The sequence below is a fragment of the Letharia columbiana genome, assembly GCF_014066305.1.
Source record: "Letharia columbiana isolate WasteWater2 chromosome Unknown Sc0000019_s0, whole genome shotgun sequence".
Taxonomy (NCBI): domain Eukaryota; kingdom Fungi; phylum Ascomycota; class Lecanoromycetes; order Lecanorales; family Parmeliaceae; genus Letharia; species Letharia columbiana.
In genome coordinates, this window is record NW_023501060.1 from 96,397 (window position 1) to 110,326 (window position 13,930).

The window sequence follows — 13,930 nt, forward strand, 5'->3', positions numbered from 1 at the left end:
CACGGCTATTCGTGGAAGTATTTCCTGCACCCACCCCAGCCACAGTGCTGGAGGATCTTCGTCGGGAAATCGCGTCTCGGAGGCGATTTTCTGACTCGTACCAGAGCCAAAGCATGAACTATCCATCCTTAGATCAAAGGACAAAAGTCACAGGCACTTCAAAAGCGTCCTTGATCGGTTGCTTGACCTATGTATGACCTGATCTAGATCGGTGCTTAAAGTCGCGGGCCGAAGCCTTCACGATACAAGTTAATGAACAGGTCGCTATATGCTGTCTCTGCAGCCTACTTGTACAACGCTGCGAGGAACGAAAGCTACCTTCCGACTCGTTGGTCCGACATGGAGAAGCTAATTGATCTCTATGGATGCGGCGACATCTTTCACAGAGCAACACCAAGAAACAATCTTTGCCTATCGCAATAACCATCTGATGGCCACAGGAAGCTCAGCCAAAAAATTCTTATTCGCACACATCCAGCAAAGCGAAGCAGCTGTCTCCAACAGACCGTCATCGGGAATATGAATGCTGGGGAGGTCAACTACCATTATGATATTTTCGCCAGCTCCACAAATACAAGCTGGACCACGAACGGCGACCGCTTCGCATCGGGACGACAGAATGGTGGATGGGTCAGCGGGCGGATCGTATGACTCTCCTGGAACACGGAGCCATGGCCGCCGATCTTGTAGTGTGCGTCGTGCCATCGAGCGTGCCCTCGCGCGTAACCCTCGCGCGGCCTGCACCGCTCCGTCTGCTGGCTCGCGCCAGCGTAAGTGCGGGCGATGCTCCCGCAGGGTCACCCCTACGTAGCCGATTCGTCCCCCCCCCACCACCAAGCAGCTATCCTTACTGCGGCCGCCTCTAGCGATAATGTTCGTGGCGCCTTGCGCGCTTGGGAGGGTATGAGACATCCTGACTGGCATGTGCTAGGGTATATAGCTGACATGAGTAGCACGATCCTGGATCTTGCGACGCCCGCTTTGATAAGCATGTGGTCGTGCAAACGGCTCAATTCCTAAGGCCCCATCACAGAAAGCAGCTGGTACGGAACGGGAACTGCCCGCCCGTGTCGCTGCCACCGGAGACTGGACGTGCGCTATCTACAAAGACAACGCATGCACACCTCTTCGATCGCATCGATCAGGCTGGAAGCCTCCGTCAAGTTCAACTTGGGCGATGGTGGAGATTTTGACAGTGGTGAGAGGTCGGAGGATGAGGATGACTCTGTGGATGAGTGATCTTGAGGAGTATTTTATAGATAAGAATGGTTAGGAAAATCTCGTGGATGGGAACGAGGAGGGGGATGGGGATGATGAGCACAAGGACGACGAAAACGTGGGCTCAAGCTCCAAGAACAAGGGAAAGAAGCGAGTGCCAGATAACGACGACCCCGAGACTCTCATCGAGATGCTGGCCCTAATCGCGGGCGAAGGGGACGAGACGAAAGTTGCAGAAGAGCATGTATGTACGGGCAGGACTTTGGTAACGTGCCTCAGCAGCGCGAAGTTCGAGTACATGAGAAAACGCAAGAAGTGTTCCAAGGCATACCGAGGCCAGATCAGTCCCAGCCTGGTATAACAAGGACAGACGGTATTCACGCGAGCGCATCTCCTTCCGGAGCCATACGGGGCGAGGTTGGCTTCCAGTGGTATTGCAATCATCGTGCCTTTGGCATACCTCGAAGAACAAGCGGCTTCTGTCACCGCAATACATTTCCACATACACCCGACTGAGCCAGGACATAAGGATCAACTGTCAAGTTGGCTGCTATCCGAGTTCTATCCAGTTATCGTTATACCGTTCGACAACGATAGTAGGCGGTCCTCAGCCACCCACCCAAGATAGCTGGTACTCCGAAGTAGTCATACTCAGTGAGCTCTTCTATAAGATAGCAAAGCTCAGGCAAAACGGAGATCTACCTATGCAGGATTGGGCCCGCGGATCGGAAGAAACGCTCGGAAATCGATATCTGCCTCTATAGCTGCTAGGTTGTCCGAGTTCGACGACGCGATCACCAACATCTTTGGCTCGTCTTTGGGCCACAGCTCTCTCTTGATACGCAATATCTGCTGGGTAAATCTCCTCTCAGGTATTCTTCTGCGATGACGGCACTGACTTCGAATCTAGGCGAAAACATCACACGAAGGTTTCGAAATTCGAAGCAACAGGCAGTACCTGCAAGAGCGAATTTGCACAAGTCGCCGTCGATTGGCCACGTCTCACTAGAAGACTCGTGGTATCAATTGCCCAGGCCATTTACATTGGATAGGACTCTTGCAATGGAGCCACGAAGCGCTGGGAGAAGATTGGCAGAAGAAGAGGAATGCAGAGGCTTCGAAATCGAAAGTCAAAATCACGGACTTGTAAATGATCATCAATTTAAAGAAGGGATTCTCAAAGCATCGGAGACATACATCAGCGTGTCGAGCGGTTGCAAAGCCAAACATACGCTGAGAAGCTCTTGCACGGACGTTTATCTGGCTTTGAAAACTCTATTCAAGACTGACCGTCACCGAAGCCCCTTTCCAAATGGTGTGTTCCGGTTCAAACCGGACAAGAACTCGCACAGTGCAGCAGCTTTCCGATATTCCGTCCTCGGTTCAACGCCGCCGCATTCCCTTACAGGAGAAACAGAACCACTCGAGCTGTTCAAACGCCTGTGGAGCACGTTGAAATGAAAAGGATTTCGATCGGTGCCGTAAAAGCCGTCCCGAACAAACCGGCAATGTCTTTGGGCTCAAAGGAACGCTCGCAACGCAAAAAACAGACGGAGAGCCACGAGGGAAAGAAGACCCACACAGCAAATGAAGAGAACTACTGGTTATGCAAAGCGATGTCAAGATGAGAATGCTTGGTGCTATGGTGTCATCCATCCGTTGCCTCGACTGCACTTGACTTGGTACTTTTCAAAAGACAGAAAGAGCGGAAGCATCGTCGTAAGTCATCGCCAGTCCGCAACAGGAGGATTTTCCTTTCCACTATCTAAGACCGATACACCTCGCTCTGTTCCATAAAATTTGGATGCGAGTTCTTCTCAAGGAGGTGAAGGTCACGGCGACATCAACTCTCCCTTTCAACCTCGGCTATCATCATCCCTGCGACCGAATCATACCCCTTGAGTTCTTTGAAGGGGATCATGTCCATTTAGGGCTGCCAATTCACCGCCACCAGAGGATGAACTGACCCGTGGAATCATGGAAGTCTCCTCGGACAAAACCCGTTCATTTACAGGTAGCTTTTCGGGTTGCAAATCTTCCTCGATACCCAGCTATTGCTCCAAGCCCCCTGCGGTGTTTCGAACCCTGCGCCAAAAATTGACGTGCCGAGTGTGCGGAATATCTGAAGACGTATCACTGTTGGAATCAGTAATAGGAGGCCAGCCTGGCAACGCTAATAGTCCCTGTGTTGTTCCATGACGAATTGCTCCATAGTTAGACTTCCTACACCTATCCTACATCCTTCATAGATTATTATAATTGAATCCTATTCAACTGCGTATGAGACCACCGAAGGCACCCATGTTCCAATGATCACGCAAGGGAGACAAGAAGCCAGCGCGACAAGAAAGCCGCATCACGCTTGAGCTACAGAAGAACGTCGACATCCGAGACACGCAAGCTGCGAACCATTTCTAGAGCATGAACCCAGCGCGTGCAGCGACAAATTCCAACCCTCAACAGGCCGCAAACGAGACTCCAATGGCTGAAAGAGACTAAGACGAGGCTGCGGAGCAAAACCGGCAAAAGTCCAGACTTTGCCGGAGCGATGTAGATAAATCAGACGTAGTATAGCACCTACAAGTAAAAGTCCTTAACCAAAACCGGACCAAGCCAAATCATAACACACCACCGTGCACGACTCCAGATACCCAACTTCGCATCCACCACTTCACCCACCAGAGACGAGAGACCAGAAAGGTAGAAACGAGAGTACGTCTAATCTAGTAGCGCCGCAACAAAGCCGTAGCACCGGCACCGAAAACACCAAAGACCAGCGCTATCGCGTTCCTTCTTTTCCCATCCTCCCATCCCTCCCCCTCCCATCCCATCCCATCATCCCCGTCATCCCTCCCATCCCTCCCATCCCCCCCATCCCTCCCATCCCTCCCCCTCCCATCCCATCCCATCCCTCCCATCCCTCCCATCCCTCCCATCCCTCCCCCGCAACCTAAACGCACGCACGCACGCGTCCATCCATCAACCAAGACAATACATCAAATTTCCCCAAAAGCAAGCCGCGCGCAAAAACAGGGACCATATCATCTCATCTCCCCCTGCCCCTTTTGCATCGCCGATGCTGCTTCCATGCTCTCAAAACCTCTCGCATCACTCTCCCACCGGTACAGAACCACCGGTTCAGAGTCCGGCAGTCCGTCATGAGCTTCGCTCGACGCGGCCTGGTAGTCATTATGGTTGTTGCCTTGATGGGATCGGATTGTTTTTGGGAGGATGGAAGGAGCGGAGTATTGTTTTCTCGTTCGAGTTGCATGTAGACAATTATGCACATTCTTCGCATGTTTTCAGTGTGGAGACATGTTAGAGGATCAGGTAGCCAAGGTCGACCCTGAGAAAACTCGTGAACAGTCGTAGCGACATGACTCTCCGCGCATACGTTACAAAGCAGCAGATACATGGATTTGCTTTCAATTTGTTGTATAGAACATGATATCGTCATTCATTCAATGCCCAACTTCCATATATATTAGAAACGCACATTCCTCGAAACGACACGCCCTCCTCAGTCGAGTCAAGGGTGTATGATGACGCCCAAGTCCCTGATCCTGGAGATCTCCTCATCGTCAAGGGGTTCTTCCTCTCTCTCCACCTCGTGTATGATGACGCCCAAGTCCCTGATCCTGGAGATCTCCTCATCGTCAAGGGGTTCTTCCTCTCTCTCCACCTCCTCCATTCTAGCCTTCCAGTATCCCCGCAAGAATTCCGGCACCGTTACTCCAAGCTCGGTGTATTTCTCCTGAAATTCTGCGACCAGGGTGTCCAATTTGCTGAGCAACAAGCGCTCCTCGTCACGGATCTCTGCACACTCCGCACTATCATTGGCAGTAGGCATATCATGACCATAAGAACGGGCCTTGCAACATGTATGTGTGAGTCCAAGCTGTTCAAAAGTTTCATATCGAATGATTTCGCGTGTCAACCACCGCCATGCCTCATGGCGATGGCCCAGGGTAGTAATCATCCATTCGATCACCCATAAGCGCCCCTCAACGGGATCAAGATTATCCCAGACCGCACCAATCCTCATCGTAATGCCTTTCAGCATCATTACCGCGGGAGTACAGCCGTTGCTTGAGCAGGCACAGAGACAGTTGTCATCGAGCTTTGAATGAAAACATCCCCTCAAAAGCGACTGACATTTATCGTCAAGTTTGTCCAAGGTCCCAAAGAGCCACGTGCGGTTAAACTGGGTTGAGTACTCCGAATAGACCAAAATGTAGTCTGCCAGACACCCTTACCAACCCAAGAACATATGTAATGTGTTGCAGTGGTACTCGGATCACACCGCATGCCTTCACATGGGGTAGCGTTGCGTCTGGGATCGGCTCCTTTTGATATCAGCCACACAGAGCGGTGCAGAGCAGTCTTGAGTCTGCAGTGATCTGCCAATCCCATTCTCATTAACGGAGTGCGACCCTCATCGTCGATGCCATCCACATCAATGAATCCTCTTCCATAAAGCACATCACCAAGGGCTGGGGAGAAGTCCTCGCTGTGGAACAACGTGGTTCGGTACGAAGGAGGGCGCAGTGCCGATGGAACGGGAACATTTCTATGCGCAAGAGCTTTGTAGACATCAAAGGCCTTCTCGTCAAGAATGCGATCGTCAGTAATTCTCAGTTCCTCCAGATCTTTGCGACATAGCTTGGTGGTGGCTAAGGAGTACAGGCGGCTCCTCCGGTCCACTAGTGCAGTTTGCAGTTGACTGATTATCTCGTCAGTGCTCGTCCGGGTAGCTTCATCCAAGACAGTGTCACTACGAGACCAATCATCAGACCGCTTAGCCAGCTTATCCGCTTAGCCATCATCAGACTCGCATAGAGAAGATAGAGCGCTGTCAGCCTCCAACATCAGCTTCACTGCTTCTAGACAATTACTTGCACAGGCATACGCTAAAGGAAGATGTCCGCGGTTGTCCGTTTGGTCGATTATTTCACTGCCGCCACAACGAAGCAACAGAATGACACCTTTCGGCCAAGTGCAAGAAAGGTGAAGAGGAGACTGGCCTCGTGAGTTCCGATCATGGATGCTTCCTGGGGATTTGTGCAAAATTTGCTCAGTGTTCCTTTCCGAGCGACAGAGGATAGCGGCACTGAGTGCACCGCATTCAGAATCTGCTATCCGTTAGTCACAGTTGAAAGGAACATTGTCAAAGCAGTATTACCGTCCATCCATTTATCAAATTTGATCGATCTTTCTAAATGCCTTGCCGGAAAGTAATCATAATCCCAAAACCAGGAATCCGATAGTTCTGCGCCAGCCTCGAACGCCAGTTCAGCGTAATTCCGTTCGGATCTTATCTCCCCACTAGCCTCCATGCCATCATCTACTAAGTAGTCTAGAACAGTTCTAAAGTATGCAGAATTTCAGTTAAGACAATTGTCATCGCTTATAATATTTTTGATTTGACTTACCGTCCCTCATCACATGTTTCGTTTAGAGGGACCCCAGCAGCGACAAGTCCCATGAAAAGAATACGAAAGCTCTGGGATGCCTCAATATTAAAATCCGTACTTAGCATAATCATGCCGCCGCAGAGTTCCTATGCACGGGTGTCAGCATGAAGCCTTCTCCCAGTCAGGTGCTGATATTACAGTGAGCAAAGTTTCTCCGTCCTCGTCTATATCGGTCGGTGACGCTGCCTTATCCTTGAACAACTCGTAGAGTTGTTGCAAAATACTTTCGAAATACTCGCAGACTTCGTTTGTTTGGGATAGAGGCATGCTGCGGAAACCCTTTGACAGTTCCCGCAGGTTTAGAAGACTGAACGCTGGCGAATTACTGGGGACTAGAGCACGATAGTTCAAGCAAGGGTTTATCGAAAACCCACCAGCTCCAGCCGTGATGGATATAGTAGCCCGAACAGTGTTTGCTAAAAGTCTCCCATAGTATGCCATCTTGAGTCCTACTATTGTGGTTGCCTCAGTCCCAATGTAGAAAGGACAGATGGTCGAATGCTTGCAAGATTCCATGGACGTCTTGAAAAACTCGACGCTACCAATCGAGTACGTGGCGACTCTTCTCCGGGTCAGAGGAGAGCAAGAGCAGTATGGTATCTGCTGGGTCCGTTTCCCATTTCGACCGTCCTGTGTAGTTCTATTTCGCGCCATCATTGTGGATATACGTTCGATATTCATCTCCAGACCGTCCGTTTCATCGCAGACAGTCCGTAGTATGCTGGGCCTCTGAGCCAGAGCAAGTTGAAGCTTTCGCACGTCCTCATCCTGACAGATCGTCAGCGCTGTTCTATCCTGTATCGATCGAACGATAATACCATGTCGCCGAGAGTTGTAGACGTGGCTGACTTGATAACATTCAAGCCAGAGGCCTCTACTGATGGACTCCGGCCCGCCAAAGCGGTAGATGCTGCCAGACTTTCTTCGATCCGAAGGGGAAGCTGATCAAGCCTGGTCTGGAAATCAGGCAAGATGCAGGACGTGACCCTTTCAATGGCCTGAAGTCTTCGCTCCATACTCTGCTCCATACTTGTAATAGAAGAATGAAGCATCGGAACATCGGACGTAAATTGAGCCACACCTTGTTGGATTTGTGGCAAGGCACCCATGACTACATCCACCTTATGGTCAATAACCGAAATACCCCGGCTAGCGCCATCAACCGATGAGGCTGTCGACTTTGTAAGATCCACCAAGTCTGAGGTCCGTCGGAACTGGGCTTCGGACGTGTCACTGGTTGGACAATTGTTAGGAGCAAATCGGAGATCTGGCAGTAAACGCAAGAACCACAGATGTTGCTTACAGTTGCAAGACCTGGAGCGCAGTACCCAGATTATCCTCGAGATCCCGCAGAATTTCTTTGAGACTATCCAAAGAAGACTGTCGAAAAGGAAATATAGCCTTCTGTCGACAATCTCGAAGTTTGTCTGTAAGGCTGGTGGGAGCAGGATTCTTGCGACATTTTCCCAGAAATTGTTCCAGCCTCGCGGTGCCCTCTTGGCAAGAGAGCACGCACCGCTCCACATGGCCAGCAATCGCTAAAGAAGACGATATCTTCGGCAGGATCTCTTCAAGGGCGGAAAGACTGCTCCGCAGCGTTTCGATTCTCCCCTTCGCGTGGCTGATGTCCTGGTCCTGGGTGTCCCATGAATTGTAGTAGGAGAGGACACCTTGGCAGGTTGTGATGGCTAGAGAAATGATGCCCACTGCACTGCCGGCCGCGGCAAGTTCGGCCATGGTGTAGACGGGGAGAACAGCGACCTGCTCGCAAAGACAAGATGGATATCGAAGGAAGGAAAGAATTTTTGATGAAGAGAGATGATGACAATGCTTTTAAGATGAGGCTGTGAGGCTGTGACTGATGCCTAACGGTCCTGCAGCAAGGCCATGCAGCCTTGTGGCTGCGGGGTAGGCGAAGAGAGAAGAGAAAGAGCGAGGCGATGCTCCGCTCTCTCTCTAAATCTACAACACAACAAGCGCGCAACCAGTATAACAATTTTTCCATGCTATTTCTTGGAGGATGACTGAAGATTCCGCTGAGACTATACAGTAACTGTTTAAGTATGAAGACTGAAAAGTAATCTTTTGGCTACAATTCGTCATCACGTACAATTTGCATCGAGTCGTCATACCGTCGATAGAAAGGCGGAGGAGCGCAACCTAGGACAAAATGCACCAGTCGCTGCTAGCAATGTGCGCATGGATGCATTGATATAGAGAGTGTATGCGTATCATGTGGGGAACCTGGAAATGGCCGCAGAAAAACGAAGCTTCTAGAGCGAATGACCAAGGATTTCTGGCATTTCTGTATTCGACTCAGTGAGTCCTGGATGATCACTGCTTGTATTCGGGTGTGCCATGTAGATCGACTGGTGCTCTCGTGCATCCGCGGCTTTCTGATTTCTTCTATGGATGAGGATGCTGCCTGCAACTGACCAGCGGAAGTATCCCTCCCTGCCTCAAACAAACCTCATCCCCTGGACCCGATCCACAATATCCTCGTTCCTTCCAGCTGTGCCTCCAAGTTTCCCACGCCTATCACTCCCGTACGTCTTGTCCCAGCTAACTTTCTCCCCACACATAATCTCGTACGCCGTCTTCGCTACCTCCAGCACATCTTCATGTAGTGTAGGGTTGATAGCCGCATATCCATCGCACATATCTGCCAACGCAACAACCACTTCATCAACCATAAATCCCCAACGCGTGACCTTGAAGGAAGTTGCAGTGATTTCTGTCTCGAAGCCAAGGGCATGCAACATTCGAAGGGTCAGCTCGATCACTTGGGTTGCGAGGCCGTCGGAGTGGCAGGCGGAGATGAGGTTGATTATGGGGCCCACCATGCTTTTGCGCGGCTCCATGGCTGGTGGGTTGATGTAAGTAGAGTCGAGAGCGTCGAGAAGGTTTGCGTACCTAATCAAATGTCAGATCCAAGACGTGAAGCCGTGTGATGAGCAATGACCATACACTCCAAGATCAGTTGCAGTGCTCCTCTCGAAACGTTCAATAATCTCTTCGGTGATCTTGGCACGCTTTCTGACCATCTTCTGGGAATAATCTTTCTCCGCAAAGCACACCTGGCACTCACACCGGAAACCCCACTTCTTGAGCATCTTTTGACGTGCCTTGTAACTCTCCAAGCAAGATATATAGCCAAATTTTAGCTCAGTGTCAGCTGGGATATCTGCCTGAGCTCGAAAGATCATCATGTCGCCAATGTAAGTCCGGCGTACAAGTGGATAGCAGCTATGATTGATATGAGAAGCAAAAATCCAAACGCCGATGGAGCCTGATTCTTCGGCCTTGAGGTCATCCGGGGTGTGGCCGCTCTTCCAGTGAAACTCGTAGGTAAGGCTTGGGAATGCGAACGCATTATAGAAGGTTCGATGTTGAATAAAAGAACTGTTACGGGCGTTGTTAGCAGGATGCCCACAATAGCTTGGTTCAGACTCCTCACCTGTCAACCACAGGGAGGTTGGTTTCCTCGTCGATCTCTTCATCAGCGTCAGGACCTGAGTACAAGTCGGCAAATGCCGAAACAACACTAGTGTTCCGAATCAACTTGATGAATATACTCGCAGCAAGCTCTGTGCGGAGCTTTAGTCTCCACTTGGACCCGTCAGAGCTAGTGTCGTTGGAATGATTAATGTCTGCCGCAGCCTTGCTATCATATGGAGCAAATGCGGTGGCATAAGCTTTTTCGCACAGGAGCAGCTGGCCTGCCTTTACGGCTTCCGTGGCGAAAAGCCCACGACCATGAGACTCAATGGCGCATTTGCGGACCTCAATTGGTCCGATGTAGGCTGCGCGATCCAAGCGCGGTGATGGCTGTTTGGTTATTGCCTCATCTAGCATCGATTCGAAGTCGAACTCTCCAGCTTGTTCTCGGGATCGAAGTTCACACCGCTTGATCTCTTGGACGGCAGCTTTGTTTCCAGGGTAGTGCTTCTTCAGCTTCGCTAGATAGGAACAGCATCTAGCAAAACTTCCTAGATCGTAAGAGACGCGAGCAGCCCTAAAGAGTGCTTTCTCGTTCGTTGGGTCGATTTCGAGCACAGCCTTCGCGTCTTCGAGTGCTGCGTCGTAGTGTTGAAACGACAATCTGGCTTGGCAGCGGTTTAGGAGGAGTACCAGGCCATGTTCCTCGGTCGATACCCGTCGTAAAGCCTCATCGTAGCTGAATTTTGTCAGTCAAAGTTCGTGATGGAAGAACCATTGGATTACCAATCGATAGCCTTCAGGTATTTCCCATCCTTCCAATATGTATTTCCTTGCAGCTTCCAAAGCAGCGCTTCTGTTGGCATTGGAGCCATCCTTTGGTTGAATCGGGTGAAAGGCTGGCGACGCCCGTTTCTACCGGGAAAATCGCCGCTGGTTGCGTTGACTTCCAGCTTGAGCCGAAAAGTGAAGTAACTGTAGATTCAGGATTCAGAACGTAGCACAGTGACAAGGCTTGGTAGATTGGTATCCGGTTTGACGAATACAAGGAGTACTATCACCTGCTGTGTGTCGGTCACCGAGCCAAACGCGCGCAGATTTCTGGATTCGTCACCCCCTGCTGAAGATTCTCTAGGATTCTGACATTATTCCTCAGGTTGCGGGCACAGGGGGCAGCCAAGCCCAGGTCACTTCAACGCGTCCAAGACTCGGATCAGCCAATTGCTTGAAAGCCCCAGGGCTGACGTCCACGTCAGTAGGTTGACAGCCCACACCTAAAGCCAGTCAGCCAGTCGCTTTTGCGAAAGTTGATTGAGACCAGGCCGTACATCGATCTACAACGGTCAAATCAATGCTGTTGCCATTGCGAACAGCTCTCAGCTTGTGTCCGCACAGCGGATTGGCGTTCGGATTTGAGCCTTTGGATACAGCGTCGAATGTAAAGTGACTGATGGATACAATGTGGTCGGTGTCTGAGGAAGTGATGCCGCAGGCACCTAGTCCAGGGCCGTAGTAGGTGAGATCGCCGGTGTAAGTCTGCGATCCCAAAGGGAGATTCTGGTGGTTACTGAGCAGAGACTTAGGGAGCAAGTTCTTGAAGTTCTACGCTGGGGCAGAGGCATACCTGGACTTCTTGCTGAGGCCAATTGCAAGACCAAGTATCACGGCTAGTAATATCAATAATCCTACGAAAATGGCAATGTAGGCGATCTTTCTACTGAAGCCAAAGTACTTTCTGTGGCCGGGCATGACACGATCAAAGACCAAGGATACGCGTTCTTTCACACCCGATTTCTTGCCAATCTGGACCTGCTTTTCTCCGCGATGACGAGCGGTGGTCTCCCATTCCGGTAGATGGAACTCTTCGACATTTCCTTGAGCCTTGGGATTCTCCATTCTTCGAAAGACCACTTCTTAGATTGTACAAGTAGTCGCTCAAGTCGGCACCTTCTATATCAAATACGGAGTAGATGCTTTTGGGTATCAAGTAGTGGATAGATAACATCTACTGAGAGTATCTGTAGCACCAATCCAGCCTAGTGTTTCAGGTTGACCGAGGACGAGTGCTACAATGCTGACGGTCTTGATGATTTCATACAGAGCATCTGCGTCCGCTTCACGTTTCATGGCAGTATCAGTACGCGCTGAAATTGGAGAACACAGGGCGATTCCGATGAGCCAATCAGAAACGCTGGGATTTGATTACGCCCTATACCACCCTATACCCGAAATGGAATAGGCAGATCTTTCACCCTCGGTTGTGATTGAATGGTGCATTTTGCCTCTTCTCCTCCGCCGTCATTCTCCCCATTCCATTTCTCCCACCACCACCCTCAATCAATCACCCATCTCCAAGTGCGAAGTTATCACAGGCAGCCAGTCTTCAGTAAAGGCCATCGTATAATATCTGTTCCATTGGCTTATATTCACCCTCACCGCCATCCGCAATGGCCGTCCTCCGCACCACCACGTCCCGCATTCTCGCCTCCACTCGCCCTTCCACCCTGTCCCCTTTCCTCCGCCGCACTTATGCAACCGTCGAACCCATCTCCAACCTTGGTGAAGCCATGTCTGCCACTCAACGGCCTGTCTCCCCAAAACACACCTCCACCATCCACGAGCCCGCTCAATCTCCGGAGGCCCGAACAAAGACCTTCCACATCTACCGCTGGTCGCCTGATACGCCCACCGAGAAGCCTAAGATGCAATCTTACACGCTGGATTTGAACAAGACGGGACCGATGGTGCTGGACGCATTGATTCGGATCAAGAATGAGGTGGATCCTACGTTGACATTTAGGCGGAGTTGTAGGGAGGGGATCTGTGGGAGTTGTGCTATGAATATTGATGGAGTCAATACGCTGGCTTGCTTATGTAAGTCTCCATCAAAGTCTAGCCACATAGCATGGACGCTGACGAGTTGTGTGTATAGGCCGCATCCCAGCAAACACATCCCATGAAGCCCGCATCTACCCTCTACCTCACACCTACGTCGTCAAAGATCTCGTTCCGGACCTGACCCAATTCTACAAGCAATACAAATCGATCAAGCCATACCTGCAGCGTGACACCAAGACCGAAGATGTACGCCTCCCCAACTTTTTCCACCTCCCCTCTCTCTCTCTGAGATCCCCCACCATCTTTCTTTGTCCCAATTGATGCTGACATGAATGGTTCCCAGGGCCTCGAAAACCGCCAATCACCCGAGGACCGCAAGAAGCTCGACGGCCTCTACGAATGCATCCTCTGCGCCTGCTGCTCGACGTCCTGCCCCTCCTACTGGTGGAACAGCGAAGAGTACCTCGGTCCCGCCGTCCTGCTGCAATCATACCGCTGGCTCGCCGATTCCCGCGACGAGCACAAGGCCGAGAGGAAAGAGATGCTGGACAATAGCATGAGCCTGTACAGATGCCACACGATCCTGAACTGCTCGAGAACGTGCCCGAAGGGGCTGAATCCGGGCAAGGCAATTGCGGAGATCAAGAAGACGATGGCCTTTACCTGAGTGGACTTTAGGGGTGGGAACGATGACAAGGAGGGCGTTAAGCATGGATCACGAGGGTGGCCGAAGAGGGGATCTCTCGTCGGAGAGCTTTCACTCTCTTCATCTCTAGCTGTTGTACATAGCATTTGGAATAAATTGGTTACGGAAGCTACGGACCATGACCACCCAAAGCGATGTTCGTGAGAGAGAGTAACCCTTGAATCCAGGGGCTCCATCTCCCGAATGTAGGACTCGAATATCCTTGCTGGTACCAGCCCCGTCAATATAAGGTCATCAACGACCCATCACTGAGTTG

The 13,930-nt window shown here is 50.9% G+C and overlaps 7 protein-coding genes across 7 annotated transcripts; 2 read left to right on the top strand and 5 right to left on the bottom strand.

The window, feature by feature from the left end:
- Positions 1 to 519: 519 nt before the first annotated feature.
- Positions 520 to 2,679, top strand: HO173_006399 (uncharacterized protein; the record flags this gene model as incomplete). The annotated part of the gene is given in 6 exon segments (XM_037308310.1): positions 520 to 645; positions 954 to 1,163; positions 1,274 to 1,462; positions 1,477 to 1,635; positions 1,990 to 2,074; positions 2,129 to 2,679. The coding sequence occupies 6 exon segments, from the start codon at positions 520 to 522 to the stop codon at positions 2,677 to 2,679; spliced, it is 1,320 nt and encodes a 439-aa protein (XP_037164576.1).
- Positions 2,680 to 4,747: 2,068 nt separating this feature from the next.
- On the bottom strand, positions 4,748 to 5,284 carry HO173_006400 (uncharacterized protein; the record flags this gene model as incomplete). Its single annotated transcript, XM_037308311.1, has 2 exons — positions 4,748 to 4,825; positions 4,901 to 5,284. The coding sequence occupies 2 exons, from the start codon at positions 5,282 to 5,284 to the stop codon at positions 4,748 to 4,750; spliced, it is 462 nt and encodes a 153-aa protein (XP_037164577.1).
- A 749-nt stretch (positions 5,285 to 6,033) lies between these two features.
- HO173_006401 (uncharacterized protein) lies at positions 6,034 to 8,429 on the bottom strand (the record flags this gene model as incomplete). Its single annotated transcript, XM_037308312.1, has 6 exons — positions 6,034 to 6,350; positions 6,401 to 6,585; positions 6,651 to 6,778; positions 6,831 to 7,460; positions 7,511 to 7,925; positions 7,996 to 8,429. 6 exons carry the CDS (start codon positions 8,427 to 8,429, stop codon positions 6,034 to 6,036), a joined length of 2,109 nt encoding a protein of 702 aa, XP_037164578.1.
- Positions 8,430 to 9,151: 722 nt separating this feature from the next.
- On the bottom strand, positions 9,152 to 9,553 carry HO173_006402 (uncharacterized protein; the record flags this gene model as incomplete). Its single annotated transcript, XM_037308313.1, has 1 exon — positions 9,152 to 9,553. One exon carries the CDS (start codon positions 9,551 to 9,553, stop codon positions 9,152 to 9,154), a length of 402 nt encoding a protein of 133 aa, XP_037164579.1.
- Positions 9,554 to 9,616: 63 nt separating this feature from the next.
- On the bottom strand, positions 9,617 to 11,005 carry HO173_006403 (uncharacterized protein; the record flags this gene model as incomplete). The annotated part of the gene is made up of 3 exons (XM_037308314.1): positions 9,617 to 10,094; positions 10,150 to 10,869; positions 10,917 to 11,005. 3 exons carry the CDS (start codon positions 11,003 to 11,005, stop codon positions 9,617 to 9,619), a joined length of 1,287 nt encoding a protein of 428 aa, XP_037164580.1.
- A 277-nt stretch (positions 11,006 to 11,282) lies between these two features.
- On the bottom strand, positions 11,283 to 12,257 carry HO173_006404 (uncharacterized protein; the record flags this gene model as incomplete). The annotated part of the gene is made up of 4 exons (XM_037308315.1): positions 11,283 to 11,404; positions 11,459 to 11,697; positions 11,755 to 11,992; positions 12,140 to 12,257. The coding sequence occupies 4 exons, from the start codon at positions 12,255 to 12,257 to the stop codon at positions 11,283 to 11,285; spliced, it is 717 nt and encodes a 238-aa protein (XP_037164581.1).
- A 320-nt stretch (positions 12,258 to 12,577) lies between these two features.
- Positions 12,578 to 13,635, top strand: HO173_006405 (uncharacterized protein; the record flags this gene model as incomplete). Its single annotated transcript, XM_037308316.1, has 3 exons — positions 12,578 to 13,004; positions 13,063 to 13,214; positions 13,312 to 13,635. 3 exons carry the CDS (start codon positions 12,578 to 12,580, stop codon positions 13,633 to 13,635), a joined length of 903 nt encoding a protein of 300 aa, XP_037164582.1.
- Between the last annotated feature and the right edge of the window lie 295 nt (positions 13,636 to 13,930).